A 17456-nucleotide genomic window follows, 5' to 3' on the forward strand; every position below is an offset into this window, starting at 1 on the left:
AAAATCCTCACAAAATAGAACAAGATTACATATCTGGCTACAAGATCAGGATAAGTTTCCAATGGAAGGGAGTTTTCTATACTACAACTTGGCTTATCAATTCCTGACCTAGCCAACAAGTCCTCTGTATCATTTCCTCTCCTTGACTTTTAGTGGAACGAGCAGTTCAACTATGAAGAAGCAAGGTGCATTATGTGCCTAACTAAATAATCCAAGGATTATCCTTACTGCTAGATACCCAAGCTATGATTGTGAATTAGTCTCTAGTCGCCATGATGTTAGTGAGTCATGTAGATCGATGGACAAGGCCCAGCCAAGCCTTTTCCTACACATCGGTTCATGGGTGTTCATGTCCATATGTGGACAAATATTTGGGCCCATATTCTGTTATAATTGAGGCCCACATTCTGCCCCTATGTAGCCATCAATTAGCTGCTAGAAAAGGAGATGTTTTGACAGCTTTTAGTGGGTCCCATCCTTGACTTGCATGGAGAAGAGTTGGAGTAAGATTTCCCAGATTTGGTGGGGCCCATTCTAGCCGTGCATGTGATATTTTGTGGAGTGGTTGCTGGCTTGCGTGGGTGGATCCTTCAAGAAGATTTTAATTGGTTTTAGTTTCTGTCTTAGGAGTTATATCAGTTTCATTTTTCTGTATCTAGATTTTGGAAACAATATAAATTAGTTTCTAGTCTTGGTTAAGTAAGTAATAGGTAGATTTTATTTAGTTTCAGTTTCTATTGATAATCCCTTGGTCAGCAGTTAATTGTTATTATGAGGAGTTACTACTTCAGTTTCTAGTTTTGTAACAGTCAGATTTTATTAATTTGGTTGTTAACCATGTAGCTGTGCGAGGCAGTGTGCTGTGATAGACTGATTGGGTGAGATGCCCTAGTAGAGAGAGGTGGGAGATTTCTACAGTAGGTGAGATTCCTAAATGTCCTTTTCTTTTATTTCATTCATACCAGTCCAGAGATAATCCTGCATACCCCTTCACTATCGTGGCTCACATCCAGGCAACAACAGCGATGATTTATTGTCATCTAACTGATTATTATTGCTTGTCGATCCATTAATCTGTTGACATTTATCCAGCCTGTTTAGTGCATACGATAGGTTTTTCTGACAGAAACATGTTTTGACCTTTAGCCTTTAATTCCAGAAAATCTAACCTTCCAATTGACTTGAGGTTTGATATGCTATTCCTCCCCTAGTCTGTTTCCTTCGATCCAGATCTGAAGACCGTGAGGTTGCTGGATTGCAGGTTATAATATATCTCCTTTGCTTTCTAATTTCTTTTTCAGTTTATTTTTCCCCATTCCCCCCCATTGGATGAACCTGGATTTCTCAGCAATAACTCAGCATAGCAAGACCTCCTTCAACTATAATATCAGCCCCATCCATTGCTTTGGTTTTGAGTTATAAACTCATCCATATCCTGTCCATACATTCTGTTATTTCGGTCACTCTGATTTTGGATTTCTGTAGGTTAGCTAGTGTTGATCCTTTTTCAGCCTAGCCTCCTACATTAGTGAGACCTTCTCTCGATGCTTACTCCAACTCCAAATGAATGGATAACTGTTGAGTTATGTAACCCGAAAAGGGTATTTTGGGTGTTTTGTCCTTTTTTCTTTGTTTATTCCCCTGATATAAGCATAGTCGGCTATACAGGGGCAGTATTGTAATTATGCTCATAAGTAAAAGATATAAATGAAGGGGCTGTGAGTGAAGAAACAATTCACTCCAGCCATTCTCTCATTCTTGGTTCAGCTAACATGGTATCAGAGCTAACCCTATTCTGATCCAAGCTTCCGCAACCTCCATCTCATCTCTTCTCTTCTTCTTTCTCTTTCTTCTACCTTCGATCACTTCTCTCCTTCTCTTGGTTTCTCTTCTTCACCTTAGGGCAGCACTAATGAGGTGATCTTTCGATCTAGTTGCTGCCCTTTATCCTACCTCCCTTCTTTCTTATGATTTGAATTTTTTTTCTGCTCGATAGATGCTGCTCCTTCCCTGCGATATTGAAGACTTCCAGATTCTTGAAGATTTAGCCTTTTTTCTCTTGTAGGCTCTTCTTCCCTTCTTTGGAACTTCACCTGCACCTCCTTTACAGCATCTTTCTTGAGATTGAAATCCTCTGAACAGCTTCTTAATCCAATCGATCTCTTTGGGTTTTCTAAAACCTGAAACTTATCGAGGGGGAGGTTTCTTTCTTCCTTTCAGCTGCTGGTTTTTGGAGGAGTTTGTTTTACCTTAGAGAATCACTCTCCATTTCTGCCAACCTTTTGTTTGAGTCTCTTTCAGATTTCCCTTCTCTGAATCAATTTCAACATATAAGAGTGCCCAACAGGTGTTTGATAAAGTGCCTCTTATAGCTCTCCTTCTTAAATTGGTGTTGATATTTTCAGAGTTGCTTTTTACCATCAAGACTCAAGAGTCTCCTTCGACAATAGTTTCACCCTTAGATTCTCAGTTTTATTGGAGATTCCCTTTTCCCTCTCTTGAGATCGATTTTCTCTCTTATCGATCTTAAGGTTTCTGGTTTCTCTTGGCTGATTGCATAGGGTCTTCCTTCCTTGTTGGACTGCTCCAATGCCAGACTCAGATGCATCTTCTGCACCCTCTAGGCAAGATGGACAGCCCCGGACAGAACTTCTTCCACTTCAGCTCCAATCATGCTTGATGGCTCCAACTATCCTAAGTGGTCTCGGACCACCTATTTGACCAGTGCTGGTCGAGGGCTGACTTGTCACATACTTGGGACTATCCCCATGCCAACTACAACTGGGCCTCCGCAAAAGAAGTGGCTGCCCAATGATGTCATGGTCATGTCTTATTTGTTGCAATCTATACAACCAGATCTGTCCAACAATTTCATGCTTTTGGAGACAGCCCATCAGATTTGGAGTGCCGCCAAGGAGACTTATGGGCGTGTTGGGAATGCTGCCCAAGTGTATGAGATCTTGCAAGAATTATCATGATCTCACTCAAAAGGAGTTGTCTGTTTCTACATACTATGCTGCCCTCAAAAGCTTGTGGCAGCAATTGGATCATTACTCCACTTATCAGCCCTCTACACCTACTGATGTTGCTACCTACCGTCAACACCTCAACAGTATCTGTGTACAATTTCTTGGCTGGTCTGAATGTGGAGTATGACCCTATTCGGATGCAAGTGTTGAACCAGTCTCCCTTTCATACACTGGACTGCGCCTTTGCCATGATTCATACTGAGGAGACTCGTCGGGCTGTGATACTACATGCTCCTACTGTTACTCGGTCTGCCCTACAGACCATTTCCAGCCCTAATTCTATTGCCACTACTGACAGTGGTAATGTTGCCTCCAAAGAGCCTGTCAAGTGTGAGCATTGCCACGGGACCCACCAAGGCTCAATGTTGGAAGTTACATGGGAAACCTGCTAATTTTGAGGCGCAACGAGGCCAGGGAAAGCCCAAACCGAAGGCAAACCAGACTGAAGCTACTGCTCCTACTGCTACAGTCCCCTCTGCTGACACTGGTTCTACTCAGGATGAGCTACTAGCCCTCCGTCGCATGCTCTAGCCATCTTCCGCTGCACCTTCTAAAGCACTTGCGCCTGCTGCCTCATCTGGTTCTTACTTTGCCTCAAGTATTCCAGTCGGTAGTCAGTGTACATCGGTTGTCTCTAGTCCTTAGATAATCGACTCCGGTGCCGCTGACAACATGACTAGTTCCTCTCATGTATTTCATCATTATTTCCCTTGTTCTGGAAAAGATACTGTTCGAGCAGCCAATAGTTCACTTTCTCTCATTCATGGAAAGGGTTCCATTCACTGCTCTCCTACCATTACCCTAAATTCTGTTTTGCATGTTCCTTCATTTCCTACTAATCTTCTTTCCATTAGTAGTTTAACCCGAGATTTGAACTGCAAAATAACTTTCTTTCCCTCATTATGTCATACAGGATCTGGCGCAAAGCCACACGATTGGGGTTGGTAAGGTACATGGTGGTCTCTTCATGCTCAACACGGGTCCGCTTACTTCACCATCTGCTTCCTCTTTAGCTTATCAGTTACATTCAACAACCTCTACGGATCTCTATCTATGGAATTGTCGGCTTGGTCAGTTAGTTCAAAGTTGTAACAAGGATGAGTTTTTATGTGAAGCCTGTGTCTTGGCTAAGCAGACTCGTTCTACTTACTCTTCCATTAATAAAAGAAGCACTTCTCCTTTTGCTTTAGTTCATACTGATGTATGGGGCCCTGCCCATTGTGTTTCTATTTCTGGCCATAGATGGTTTGTTTCCTTCATTGATTACTTTACTAGGACCACTTGGGTGTACTTGATGCAACACAAAAGTGAGGTGTTTCGATGTCTCCATCTCTTCCATCGTATGATTCAGACCCAATTCAATGCTACATTAAAAAATTCTGTGGAGTGATAATGGCAAAGAATACATGGAAGGTCAGTTCCAATCCTATCTGGCTGAGAATGGCATCCTCCATTAAACCAGCTGTGTAGACACCCCTACCCAGAATGGAGTCGCCGAAAAGAAAAAATCGGCACCTTTTAGAAGTAGCTCGGGCAATTATCTTTGCCCGGCAGGTTCCTCCTCAATATTGGAGTGATGCTATTCTCACTGCTGCCTACCTCATCAACCATATGCCTACCCTTGTCCTTTTATGGTCGTACTCATATTGACCTCCTTCAAGGTTCTTCCTCTTTTGTGGTTCCCCCAAAAATCTTTGATTGTGTCTGCTATGCTCGTAATCATCATCTTCATGGTAAGCTTGATCCTCGGAGCATACGATGTATCTTTTTGGGCTACTCTCCTACCCAGAAAGGATACAATTATTATCATCCACCTTCTCGGCATACATTTATGACCATGGATGTTATCTTCCATGAATCCCTGGCATACTTCTCTCAGCCACCTCTTCAGGAGGAGCATGACCCAGTATTTGAAGATGTGCCTGATCTTTTACCAACTTCTATTCAGGAGGAGCCTTCCTCTACCCTTCCGGCTCCTATTCAGGATAAGCCAACTTCAGCCTCTTCGTCACTTCCTACTCAGGGGAAGCGCAGACCTGTGAGTCAAATTCCTGTTGATCAAATCTACACCAGGAAGCACAAAGAATAGGTTGAGACTACCACTACTGTACCACCTCTTCAACCGTCAGAACTTGATCCAGATCCAGATTCCGCTGCATTACCTGGTAAGGATCCCTCTCTTGATTTATGTATTACTATCCGTAAAGGCATTAGATCTTGCACCCAACATCCCATCACCAATTTTGTTTCCTATGATGCTTTGTCTCCTTCCTATCGTGCATTTGTGTCCTCTCTTTCTATTCCTCAGAAATGGCAGGAGGCAATGGAAGATCCACAGTGGAAAGCAGTCATGTTGGAAGAAATGATGGCCTTATCCAAGAATGAGACATGGGAACTAGTAGCTCTTCCTTTGGGTAAGAAAATAGTGAGCCGCAAATGGATGTTTGTTGTCAAACAAAAGCCTGATGGAATGGTGGACAGATATAAGGCTATACTGGTGGCCAAAGGATTTACCCAGACCTATGGGATTGATTATCAGGAAACATTTGCCCCACTGGAAAAGTTGAACACCGTTCAGGCCTTGATATCATATGCTGTCAATCTTGGTTGGGATTTGTAGCAATTGGATATTAAAAATGCTTTCCTTAATGGAGAGCTGGAGGAGGAAGTCTATATGGAGATCCCTCCAGGTTTTTCTTGTGACAAGACTCATGGGAAGGTTTGTAGACTGAAGAGGGCATTATATGGGCTGAAGCAATCTCCTCGGGCTTGGTTTGGCAGGTTCCATAAGGCAATGATCTCTGTAGGGTACAAACAGAGCAATGCTGATCACACCTTGTTCATTAAGCGGAATGGAGATAAGGTTACTCTTCTCATAGTCTATGTCGACGACATAGTGGTAACTGGCAATGATGCAGATGAAGTCTCTCACCTAAAGACTTTCTTGGGACAAGAATTTGAAATCAAAGATCTACGACAGCTCAGGTATTTTCTTGGGATTGAAGTTGCTCGTTCTCCCAAAGGCATCTTTCTCTCCCAAAGGAAATATGTTCGAGATTTACTTTCAGAGACTGGTTTGTTAGGATGTCACCCATGTGACACCCCTTTGGAGGCTACTACTCGGCTACAAGAGAAGGATGGCGATCCTGTTGATAAGGGGCGCTATCAAAGGTTGGTGGGAAAACTAATCTATCTCTCCCATACCAAACCAGACATTGCATTTGCTGTTAGTCTGGTCAGTCAGTTCATGCATGATCCCTACTCTACCCATATGGCTGTTGTTCTTCGTATTCTCCACTATTTGAAGTCAGCTCCAAGAAAAGGGATTCTCCTGTCTCCACATGATCACCTTCTCATTGAGGCGTACACAGATGCTAACTGGGGTACCCAGACAGAAAATCCACTTAAGGCTACTGTACCTTTATAGGAGGTAACCTTGTCACATGGCGAAGTAAAAAAGCAAAATGTGGTGGCTAGGTCTAGCGCTGAAGCAGAATTCCGTGCCATGGCCTAGGGCATATGTGAACTATTGTGGCTTCAGAGTTTACTCCAGGATATTGGTTGTTCTGTTCATCGTCCGATGATGTTGTACTGTGACAATAAAGCAGCAATCAGCATTGCTCATAATCCAGTGCAACATGACCGTACCAAGCATGTGGAGATCGACAGACACTTCATCAAGGAGAAGTTGAAAAGTGGGCACATTTGTATACCCTTTGTGAAATCCGACGATCAACTTGCAGATGTATTCACCAAAGGGTTAGGTGGAAAGTTATTTTACCCTAGTCTAGTCAAGTTGGGCATGTGTGGCATTTATGCACCAACTTGAGGGGGAGTGTTGAGTTATGTAACCCGATAAGGGTATTTTGGGTGTTTTGTCCTTTTTTCTTTGTTTATTCCCCTGAGATAAGCATAGTCGGCTATACAGGGGCAGTATTGTAATTATGCTCGTAAGTAAAAGATATAAATGAAGGGACTGTGAGTGAAGAAACAATTCACTCCAGCCATTCTCTCATTCTTGGTTCAGTTAACAATAACAATTCATCTCTGACAGAGTTCCCTACACCAACTGATCCTGAATATGCCACCAAAACATCTCCTATGACATATCCCCTGGAAACACCTGAAAACCTGGGTATCAAGAGAGTAACGTTCAAAATTCAGTATCACCATTCCGACTGAAAAGGGGGGGGGGAGGATTGACATCAAGCATCAACTCTTACATTCCTTGGGATGTTGAAACTGATCACGACCCAATTGGTGAACAAAAACAATGGATGGAATGTCTATACACAACGGATCAGCCAGTGTCACTCGCACCCTAATCTTCTCTATAACCTACACCTCCGATGGAAAGTATCTCAAAACAAACAAGCATTTCTCTCTGGTCGTAAGGGCCATAGTATGGCTACTAGTGATGCCTTCCGTGTGGGAGGAGGTGCTACTTTGCTTTTTCTTTTTTAGACAAATACTGTAAATGAATATGTTTATAGGGTAATATGTTTTTGGGCTTTTAGGGTGCCTTAATAAGCCATTCTTACAAAATGATTAATTGGAAAGCCGTACACTATCCTTGGTGGACTTCATTCAGTTTTTTCTTTTGGTTGGAAGTGTAACTTTTAGTCATTCAGCATGTAAGTATTGTCAGCTTAGGCCAGTAGTTGATGCAGTTGCATATGAATGCTTAGACATAAGCTTGCCAGGCCCACAAGGTGCCGGTGGCAGTCCAATGGGCTGAAAACAAGCTTTGGTTAGTTATGTTAGGGGTTTGGCCTTTTATTTATTTTCTTGGGTTTTATTGTAATGGGCCTAATTTATATTCCCATATAGTGGCGGTAAAGTAAGTACCCGAGATTAGTGTCTTAAGTGTTTCTGTTTTATTAGCCAACCCCATTAAGTTGGGATAAGGCTGAGTTGTTGTTGTTGTTGTTGTTGTTGTTTTGAGTCTATTAAGTTTGTGAGTCTTTTTATGAGCCCATTTAGGAAATGTAAAAGTTATATATATGTATACGCTCCACATCAATTGGACATGTTTTGAGTAAATAATTCAGAGTTTTTTCAAGAGTTTTGGAGCTGTTGAGCTGTGAATACGGGATTTGTATTTCAGATCTGATGTCGTACTTTCCTTCTTCTATCCTTCTACTATTTTGAGATCTGGTGTGATATTTCCTCCATCTTCTTCTCTGATTCTTTTATTCTCTAATATCTTCTTTTAGCTATTCTAATTTCTTCTAATTATATTCTCTCTCTAAATATCGATTTCTAGTTCTGTCTATATATCTGCTGAAACTGAGTTTCTTCTAGCAAAATTTAAAGTTCTTCAATTTATCAGATTGATCCCAGATCTGTTCCTTTTGTTCTAATTTCAAGATCTATAGATCAATTGATATTCAACTCTGTCTATAACCCTGATTCTATCTAATTCTATATTGATCCTTGTTTTAGTTTTTGCCCTTACATTCCTTCTAGTTACTTGAACTGCATAAGTAATCTAATGCAGAAGAGGGACATGCATAGTTGTCAAGGCGGCAAGGCGTTGGAGGGGTGCCTATGCCCACCTAGGTGTTGCTTAGGCGACCAAGGCGTCCAAGTGTTATTTTTTATTTCTCCTCTTTTCTAACACTATTTAGGATGCTACAATATATATCTTATATCAAAAAAAAAAATCAATATTAAGCCACATCAAGTCATCAAAAATCGACATAGAACTAGAAGACAGCAGAACTGAAGAAGTAATCTATTGGAAGCTTAAAACAATCAAAACATGCATTTGGGTTATACTGTTCTTGGAATTGGTCATTGTCCTATTATACCTAGTCTCACATTTGGTTTATACTGTTTTTAAAAATTATGATCTTATCTATAAGTAATTAAACTGCTCTCGATTTAAAGAAATGCTTTTGTTCTCTAAGAAGTTTGACAAGTCAAATGATTTTATTTTTACTTGAGACTTCTGGTATTAGTTAGAGCACAAAACCAGCTTTCTAACAATTCTAAGATTGTTTATATGTGAGTTATATTGAAGGAGTTATGTTCTGGTGAAACCTTATTTGATGTGTCCGAAAGCTATCAAAAGTACTCTGAATAAAATATTTTTTAAAATATCAAAACAAATGAATATTTTACCGCATTTTTGGTTTTTAGCAATGTTTTACCATATTAAGATTTATGGAATTTTACCAAAAGGTCTTGGGTTCAAGGCTCTTTTAATTCTTCATAATATATTTTTATTCATCCAAAAAAAAAAAAAGATTTATGGAATTTTTAGATTTGAGAAAACTCCAGCATTAGAAAGTTAAAAATTTCATCTACCGTAAAAAATCCAGTTTTTTTCCTTGAACTGGAGGGTTAACTTTCTATCCTTTTAGAATTTGATTTCTTAACTATTTTTATTGGATTCAAATAGGGGGCTATTTGCTTATTCATGAAATATAAGCATTGTTGTACACAGAAATAGTCCCGTCACCCTGCCTCATTGAGTTAATTTTTGGTGAAGCTGATAGACCTTGGCAGAGTCACCTACTCTGTCAAAGATCTGGGAGACACTGTCCCAAATTGCCTTGGCAGTTTCTTTTCTCATAAACCTTCTTCCAATCTCGGGCTTCATGGAGAAGATAAGCCATGTCATGACTGTGGAATTTTCTGTCTCCCATTTCTCATAGGCTGGGGAGTCAGTAGACTCTGGAGCTTTAACAATGCCTGTAATATACCCAAGCTTCCCTTTGCTCCTAAGGAGAAGCTTCACTGAATGTGACCAGTCCAAATAATTGGTGTTATCAAGCTTCACAATAGAAATCTGTGGATGTGAGTTCTCATACACAAGCTGAGGAGTTGTTGTAGTAGGCTGTGTGTTGAATTATGTACACCAGAATACCATGGGAGTATTCTGGTCATTTTACAGTTGTATTTTTTACTTTTTGTACCTCCTAGTTAAGTCGGCTGTACTAGGGGTACTTTGGTCATTAGTATGTAATCTCTCATATTATAAATACAATGCTTGGTTGATCATATTGATCATTCAAGCAATTACTCTCTAATTCAGGTTTGCTAACAGGGTATCAGAGCAGGTTTCGAATTAGGGCATTCCCCTCTCCTTCAATTCTCGATTTCCCCTCTCTTTCCATTCATTCTCGAGCTCCTCTTCCCCTCTCTTTCCCCTTGTTCTTCATCCCCCCACTAGGGCAGCACTGATGAGGTGATCTACAGATCCAGTTGCTGCCCTCCATCGCCTCATTCATGTTATGAAAATTTTTTTAGACTGATACACTGCCTGCGATATTTGAAGACTTCAAGTTTTTTGGACTGATTCATCTACACTGCCAAAGGATCTCTCCACATTATTGAAGCTCAAGAACTGCAGCAGATTTATATTGGACAAGGTTCTATCTCCTGCCATACTGCGGTTCCTCTCCCTGATCGATTTTGCTCTCCTTTTGGTTTTTTTCAAAACCCTGCAAATATCGATCTTGGTTTTGTGATTCTCTGTTGATGCTGATTTTTGGGGGAGTAATTCAGTACTCTTAGAAGCACACTCGATCCAAGTTTCAGCTCCTTCTGGTGGGTTTTTGTCTGCAATCTGCCCTCCATCGATTTCACCAAAATCAGGGTTTTTTTCAAAACCCTGAAAAAGTCGATCTACAGGATTTCATTGTCAGTTGCTGCTGGTTTTTGGAGACAACTCTTCTTATATTTAAAGAGGTCTCCCCTCCAATTTTCAGCCCTTATCTTGGAGTTTTTATTGGGTTTCTCATCACTACAGCCCCTCTCTGCGATTTGATTTTTTCTACTGCATAATGGGTGACTCTGAAGTCTCTACTGGCACTTCTGCTGCTGATGGGTACAGTAGGAATGACACCGGTGATCTTCTTCCTAATCCTATCAAACTGGATGGGAGCAATTACCTGATATGGTCTCGCTCTGCCTACTTTGCCATTGCTAGCCGTGGGCTTATTGGCCGTATTAATGGCACTACTGTTATGCCAATTGAAGCTGGCCCTTCTCTGAACAGGTGGATCTCCAATAATGGTATCCTTATGTCTTATCTGATTGTCTCCATGCAATCAGACCTCGCGGGTGGATTTCTTCTTCTTGATAATGCTGCCCAGATATGGTCTGCCTGCAAGGAAACATATGGACAGCTTGGCAATGATGCCCAGGTTTATGAACTCCGGAAGAAGGTCCTTCATACCACTCAAGGGGATTTGATTGTCTCCAAGTACTATGCTACTCTTCGCAGCCTTTGGCAACAATTGGACCATTTTTCTGATTACCATCCTTCCACACCTGGTGATATTGCCTCTTACAAGAAGCATGTTGACAAGATATGGGTTTATGACTTCTTGGCTGGATTAAATGTGGATTATGATCAGATAAGAGTTCAAGTGTTGGGCCACTCTCCTTTTCCCACACTTGAACAATCCTATGCCTTGGTCTCCTCTGAAGAGAACCGTAGGGCGCCATGCTCCATCCTCCACTTACTGAGAGATCAGCTCTCCAGACTGCTTCCACGGCTGTTCCTATTACTGCTGGTTCCTCTCCTTCTGGTAATAGTTCTACCAAGGGTATTATTACTTGTGAGCATTGTAATAAGCCCTATCACACCAAGGACAAATGTTGGAAACTTCACGGGAAACCAGCTGACTTTGAAGCCAAACCGGCTGCCAAGAAGAAACCAAACAAGAAGGCCCATCACTCTGAGTCTGTTGCTACAGCCCCTACTACTGAAACTGGCCTATCTCAGGAGGATCTACAGGCATTCTTACGTGTGCTCAAGTCTTCTGCTACTGCTGCCTCTACTGCATCAGCTACTTCCAATTCACCTACTCCTTTAGGCTCAAACTTTGCTCAGTCAGGTATTTCATTTGGTGGTCATTGTGCTTCAGTAGCTTCCCATCCTTGGATAATTGATTCTGGAGCTACAGATCACATGACCAGGTCCTCTAACCTCTTCCATCGTTATTCTCCCACTTTTGGGAAAGACAAAGTCAAAGTAGCTGATGGTTCCCTTTCTTCCGTCTCTGGAAAAGGAATCATCAACTACACTTCTTCTCTTCCTTTGTCTTCTGTTTTGCATATTCCTAATTTTACTACTAACCTTCTTTCTGTTAGTAGTATTACTCATGATCTCAACTACAAAGTAACTTTTGGGAAAGACAAAGTCAAAGTGCACGGTGGCTTGTACCTACTTGATGATGGTCGTCTCACTCCACCCCCATTACCAACTCCACATTAGAACTCCTTAGTCTCTTCTGAAATTTACCATTGGCACTTTAGATTAGGTCATCCTCCATTAAGGATTTTAGCATCTTTATTTCCTAATTTGGTCAAAAAATGTGATCAAACCGATTTTTTTTGTGAGGTTTGTGTTCTGGCCAAACTAACACGTCCAACTTATTCCATTTCAAATAAAAGGAGTTCTTCACTTTTTCAATTGGTGCGTTCTGATGTTTGGGCCCCTAGTCGTAAAACTTCCCTTTCTAGCCATCGTTGGTTTGTTTCTTTTTTTTGTTGTCATTCTAGACACACATGGGTTTATCTTATGTACACCAAAAGTCAAGTTTTTACCTGTTTTCAATATTTTCATAAAATGGTTCAAACTCAGTTCTAGGCTACTCTCAAGGTTTTGAGAGGAGATAATGGCACTGAGTATAGGGAAAATCAATTTCAAAAGTATTTTGCTGATCATGGGATTGTTCACCAGACTAGTTGTGTTGATACCCCAGCCCAAAATGGTGTGGCTGAAAGGAATAACCGGCACTTGTTGGAAGTAACCAGGGCCTTGATGTTTTCGCGCCATGTTCCCTCCCAATATTGGGGGGATGTTGTTCTCACTGCAACCTATCTTATTAATCGGTTGTCTTCTTGTGTTCTTGACTCTCGCAGTCCGGCTAACATTATCATGGGAATTCCACCTTTGTGGTTCCTCCCAAAGTGTTTGGTTGTGTGTGCTATGCCAGAGAAATGAAATCTCATAGGAAACTTGAACCTCGTGGGCTGTGGTGTATTTTTTTGGTTTACTCTCCAACCCAGAAAGGTTATAAGTGTTACCATCCCCCTTCCCGTCGTACTCTGGTCAGTATGGATGTGGTTTTTCATGAGAGTCTTTCCTATTATCCATCCCCACATCTTCAGGGAGAGAGTTCTAGTTCTAGTGAAGATGTGTTTGTGTTTCCTCCCCATGAAGTTTCTCCTCTCCCATTTCCTTTGGCTGCTGCCCAGCCTTCTTCGGCTCCTATAGCTGCTGCCCTATCTCTTTTGGCTGCTGCCCAGCCTATTTTGGCTGGTGCCTCTTCTTCCGAAGGGATTCCTTTACAGGGGGAGCTTGTAGAAAATAATGGTGGTGATGTTCCTAGTCAGGGGGAGTTGACTCCAGTCCAAAGAACCATCAGTGAATTTCAGAAGAGAATCAACAACTCCAATGACATCACCTACAAAAAGAGATGCTCCAAAAGAGGGTAGCATCAATCTACTGTGGCACCAATACCTATCCAATTGTCGGCTCAAAATCTAGATCCTCCTCCTCCTGGTGAGACCTCTCCTTCCAACCTACCTATTGCTCATCGCAAAGGTACTAGGACTTGCAACCTGCATCCCATTTCTTGCTTTGTTTCTTATAGTTCTCTTTCTTCGTCTTTTCGTGCATTTGTGTCCTCTCTTTCTTCTATTTCTATTCATAAAAATTGGCAGGAAGTATATACAGATGGAAAGTGGAAGGCAGCTATGTTGGAAGAAATGAGAGCTTTGAAAAAAAATAATACTTAGGATCTTGTAACCCTTCCTCCGGGATAAAAACCAGTGGGATGTAAGTGGGTGTTTGTGGTCAAACAAAAGGTTGATGGGACTGTGGATCGATATAAGGCACGTCTGGTTGCAAAAGGCTTCACTCAAACATATGGAATTGACTACCGGGAGACCTTTGCTCCTGTTGCAAAGTTGAATATAGTTTGGGTTTTGCTATCTTGTGCAGTCAATCTTGGATGGGATCTACAACAGCTGGATGTGAATAATGCCTTCTTAAATGGAGAACTTGGTGAGGAGGTGTACATGGATATTCCACCAGGGTTTTCTTGTGACAGTAATCAAGGGACAGTGTGCAAATTGAAGAGAGCACTTTATAGGCTGAAGCAGTCACCTCGAGCATGGTTTGGTCGATTTCACAAGGCCTTGATTTCTGTGGGCTATAAGCAAAGTAATGCTGATCACACTGTTTTTATAAAGAGGGCTGGTGAAAAACTCACTGTTCTTATAGTCTATGTGCATGACATTGTGGTTACTGGCAATGATGGTGATGAGATCAGCCGGTTGAAGAAGTTTCTTGGGCAGGAGTTTGAGATTAAAGATCTAGGGAAGCTACAGTACTTTCTTGGGATTGAGGTTTGGAGATCTTCTAAAGGCATCTTTCTCTCCCAAAGGAAGTATGTCCTAGACTTGTTGGCTGAAACTGGTTTGTTAAGGTGTCACCCTTCAGATACCCTTATGGAAGCTACTGTCCATCTCAAAAAAGAGGGTGAACCTGTTGATAAAGGCCGGTACCAAAGACTAGTGGGGAAGCTGATTTATCTCTCACACACACGTCCAGACATTGTTGTTGTTGTGAGTACTGTGAGTCAGTTCATGCATTACCCCTATTCTTCTCATATGGAGGTTGTTATTCGGATTCTTCACTACTTGAAGTCAGCTCCTAGAAAAGGCATTCTTCTGTCTCCTCATGGTCACCTACGGGTAGAGGCATATACCGATACTAATTGGGCTGGTTCTGCAGATCAGAAGTCTATCTCTGGGTACTGTTCTTTTGTAGGAGGCAATCTTGTCACTTGGCGTAACAAGAAGCAGAATGTGGTGGCTCATTCTAGTGCTGAAGCAGAGTTTCGAGCTATGGCACAAGGCATTTGTGAGTTACTTTGGCTGAAAGGCTTGCTACAAGACCTTGGTATTCCTGCTCATCTTCCTATGATGTTGTACTGTGACAACAAAGCTGCAATCAGCGTTTCACACAACCCGGTACAGTGTGATCGCACCAAGCATGTTGAAGTGGACAGGCATTTCATCAAGGAGAAGTTGGAAGAAGGGTTGATTTGTGTTCCCTTTGTGAAGTCTATTAATCAGGTTACTGATATTTTCACCAAGGGATTGTCTGGGAAATTGTTCCATCCTAATCTAGTCAAGTTGGGCATGGTTGACATATTTGCTCCAACTTGAGGAGTATTGAATTATGTACACCAGAATACCATGGGGGTATTTTGATCATTTTATAATTGTATTTTTTACTTCTTTGTACCTCCTAGTTAAGTCGGTTGTACTTGATCATTCAAGCAATTACTCTCTAATTCAGGTATGCTAACACTGTGAGTCAGCTGAACCAAGCCCGGAGGTAGCCGAATCAACCATAGTGTAGGGGAAATGGCACTTGACCATAAACAGGAATACCAACAGCAAGTGGGGAGTACACACTCAACCCAAACAAGTATTCCAACACAAAAAAGAAATTCCAGCAACCAAGAAAACAAGTACCAGCTGGACAAAGCTTCACCCTAACACTCTCAAGGAGTAAAAACAGCTTACACAAGCTCCTAGACTTCAAATACAGGTATTCATAATCACCCCTCAGCTAAAAAGGAAGCCTAATGTACCCTAAATGCAAGAACAAGAGAAGGACAGCATTATCGGGTTTACCTGGGCAGAAAAGAGACACCACGAAACTGAGTTATGCTCAAAGAAGAACCTCATCCATCAATAGAGAACACTAGAGGCAGAAGTAGGACCCTTGTACGATCCTAGTGAGCTGCTCCAACAACCAAACCCATGCCGAAATGGAGATGAGACAGGGACTGCAACCTGCAACTGGCAGAAATCTGGCTGCAGCAAGATGAGCTTCAAAACTCCACAAGAGCTTCAAGAAAGCTCAAAGAACATCTTCCATCTCTTAAATAGGTTGTATATAACCTATCTCATGCTATTCCAACAAGTTGTTTACATGAGAGCCTCTTCCTTGGAATCCCTTGTGTGCTAGGGTTCCAAAGAGAGGGAAATGAATAGGAGCAAGAAGATTGATGCGACTCTCAAACCTAAAGCTCTGATACCAAGTTAGATTTTAGGTTAGGAAAATGGGTAATAAGAGGAGAAGAAGTTGGAGGAGGAAGAGGAAGAGAGGAGAGGAAGAAGGAGGGAGACAAGGAGAAGGAAGAGAAACTATTTTGGTTGTAATTGTTGTGTGTTAGGGAGGACTCTCTCCACACCTATATTACTTCATTAATAGAAATAAGAATATTACATACACTTCCCTAGGGAGGTAAAAGATAAGAAAGGTGAAAAATAGGAAATACACAATGGGGCAACTAGACAAAAGGCTAGTTCCCAAACTACCCTTATCACATAACTTCTAACAACTCTAACAGCCTGCCATGGCGCCCAAGGCGTCCAAGGTGACCAAGGAGCCTTGTACCAATTCCAGAATGTTCTTCTTTACATTATAAATAAAGATCGCTGTAGTCACTCTAACTCAAGCCAGTATTCACGGAATTCAACAATATTGTTTTGATTTTATCATAAGAAGAGGACGATATTCTGTTCTGGAACCCTATTTTAGTATCCAATCTCTTGTAGGATATTATCACAACTTCAGATCAGACCATTGGATCTGAGTCAAACTTCAAGACCTTCGACCAAAGTTTTGCATTCATCTAGAGTTTCTAATTTAATGTTATTAACATTTTCTTGAATTTGGTCTTTTTCTCTTCATTGTGATTCGGGATTTCAACTTTCAACCGAGTTTCTGAACCTAATCGATGCTTAGACTTCTAAAAACCCATCACCCCATCTAAAAAATCATGGATGTTTACAGAATTCTTCCTTAAAATTCTCATCGGAAGTGGTCTCATCCCCCTGTACCCATATAGGCCAGCCATAGTATACACCGCAGTTAACATACCCCCATATTTTGCAAGGGTTGAACATCAAATGCATTATCATGAATCACTGTTATAGGCCTTACTTTAACTGAGATATCTTTTCCATCTCCATGTGTGCTGCTATGGTACGTGTTACTTTAATTAGAATGATTGGATTGATCATAATTAGTAGTTTTATTCTTAATCACCATCTTATTGTCTGTTCAATTCTGTGATATTAGGAGTCAACCTTCATTAGAAGATTTTCATTTTTGACATATTATTGGTATTCCTCTAATCTCAGGGGCTTTGGGATGTGGAGAGAGATGGTGACAAAGGAACTAATTCTTGCAATTTGCGTGTATATATTCGTGTAGTATTTTCTAAGAAGACAATATGGAAAGGTATGCAATGACTTGTTTTCATTTTGCCCTATGTTTCAAGGGTGTCGTAGTTGATAATTAACATTCCTGAACCATGTTACATACATCGTTTCAGTGGTGGAGACAACAATATTTATGTGCTTTGGGTGAACTAGGAA

At 41.2% G+C, this 17456-nt stretch overlaps 1 protein-coding gene across 3 annotated transcripts in view; it reads left to right on the plus strand.

The window, feature by feature from the left end:
- LOC122648896 (protein VASCULAR ASSOCIATED DEATH 1, chloroplastic-like) overlaps positions 1-17456 on the plus strand; it is a 145188-nt gene that overhangs the window by 111092 nt on the left and 16640 nt on the right. For all 3 annotated transcript variants that reach the window (XM_043842195.1, XM_043842197.1, XM_043842196.1), the window contains one exon: positions 17220-17319. In XM_043842195.1, the coding sequence (XP_043698130.1) occupies positions 17220-17319 (100 nt within the window). The remainder of the gene's footprint in view (positions 1-17219; positions 17320-17456) is intronic.

Source organism: Telopea speciosissima, chromosome 1 (assembly GCF_018873765.1).
Source record: "Telopea speciosissima isolate NSW1024214 ecotype Mountain lineage chromosome 1, Tspe_v1, whole genome shotgun sequence".
In the NCBI taxonomy this organism is placed as follows: Eukaryota; Viridiplantae; Streptophyta; class Magnoliopsida; order Proteales; family Proteaceae; genus Telopea; species Telopea speciosissima.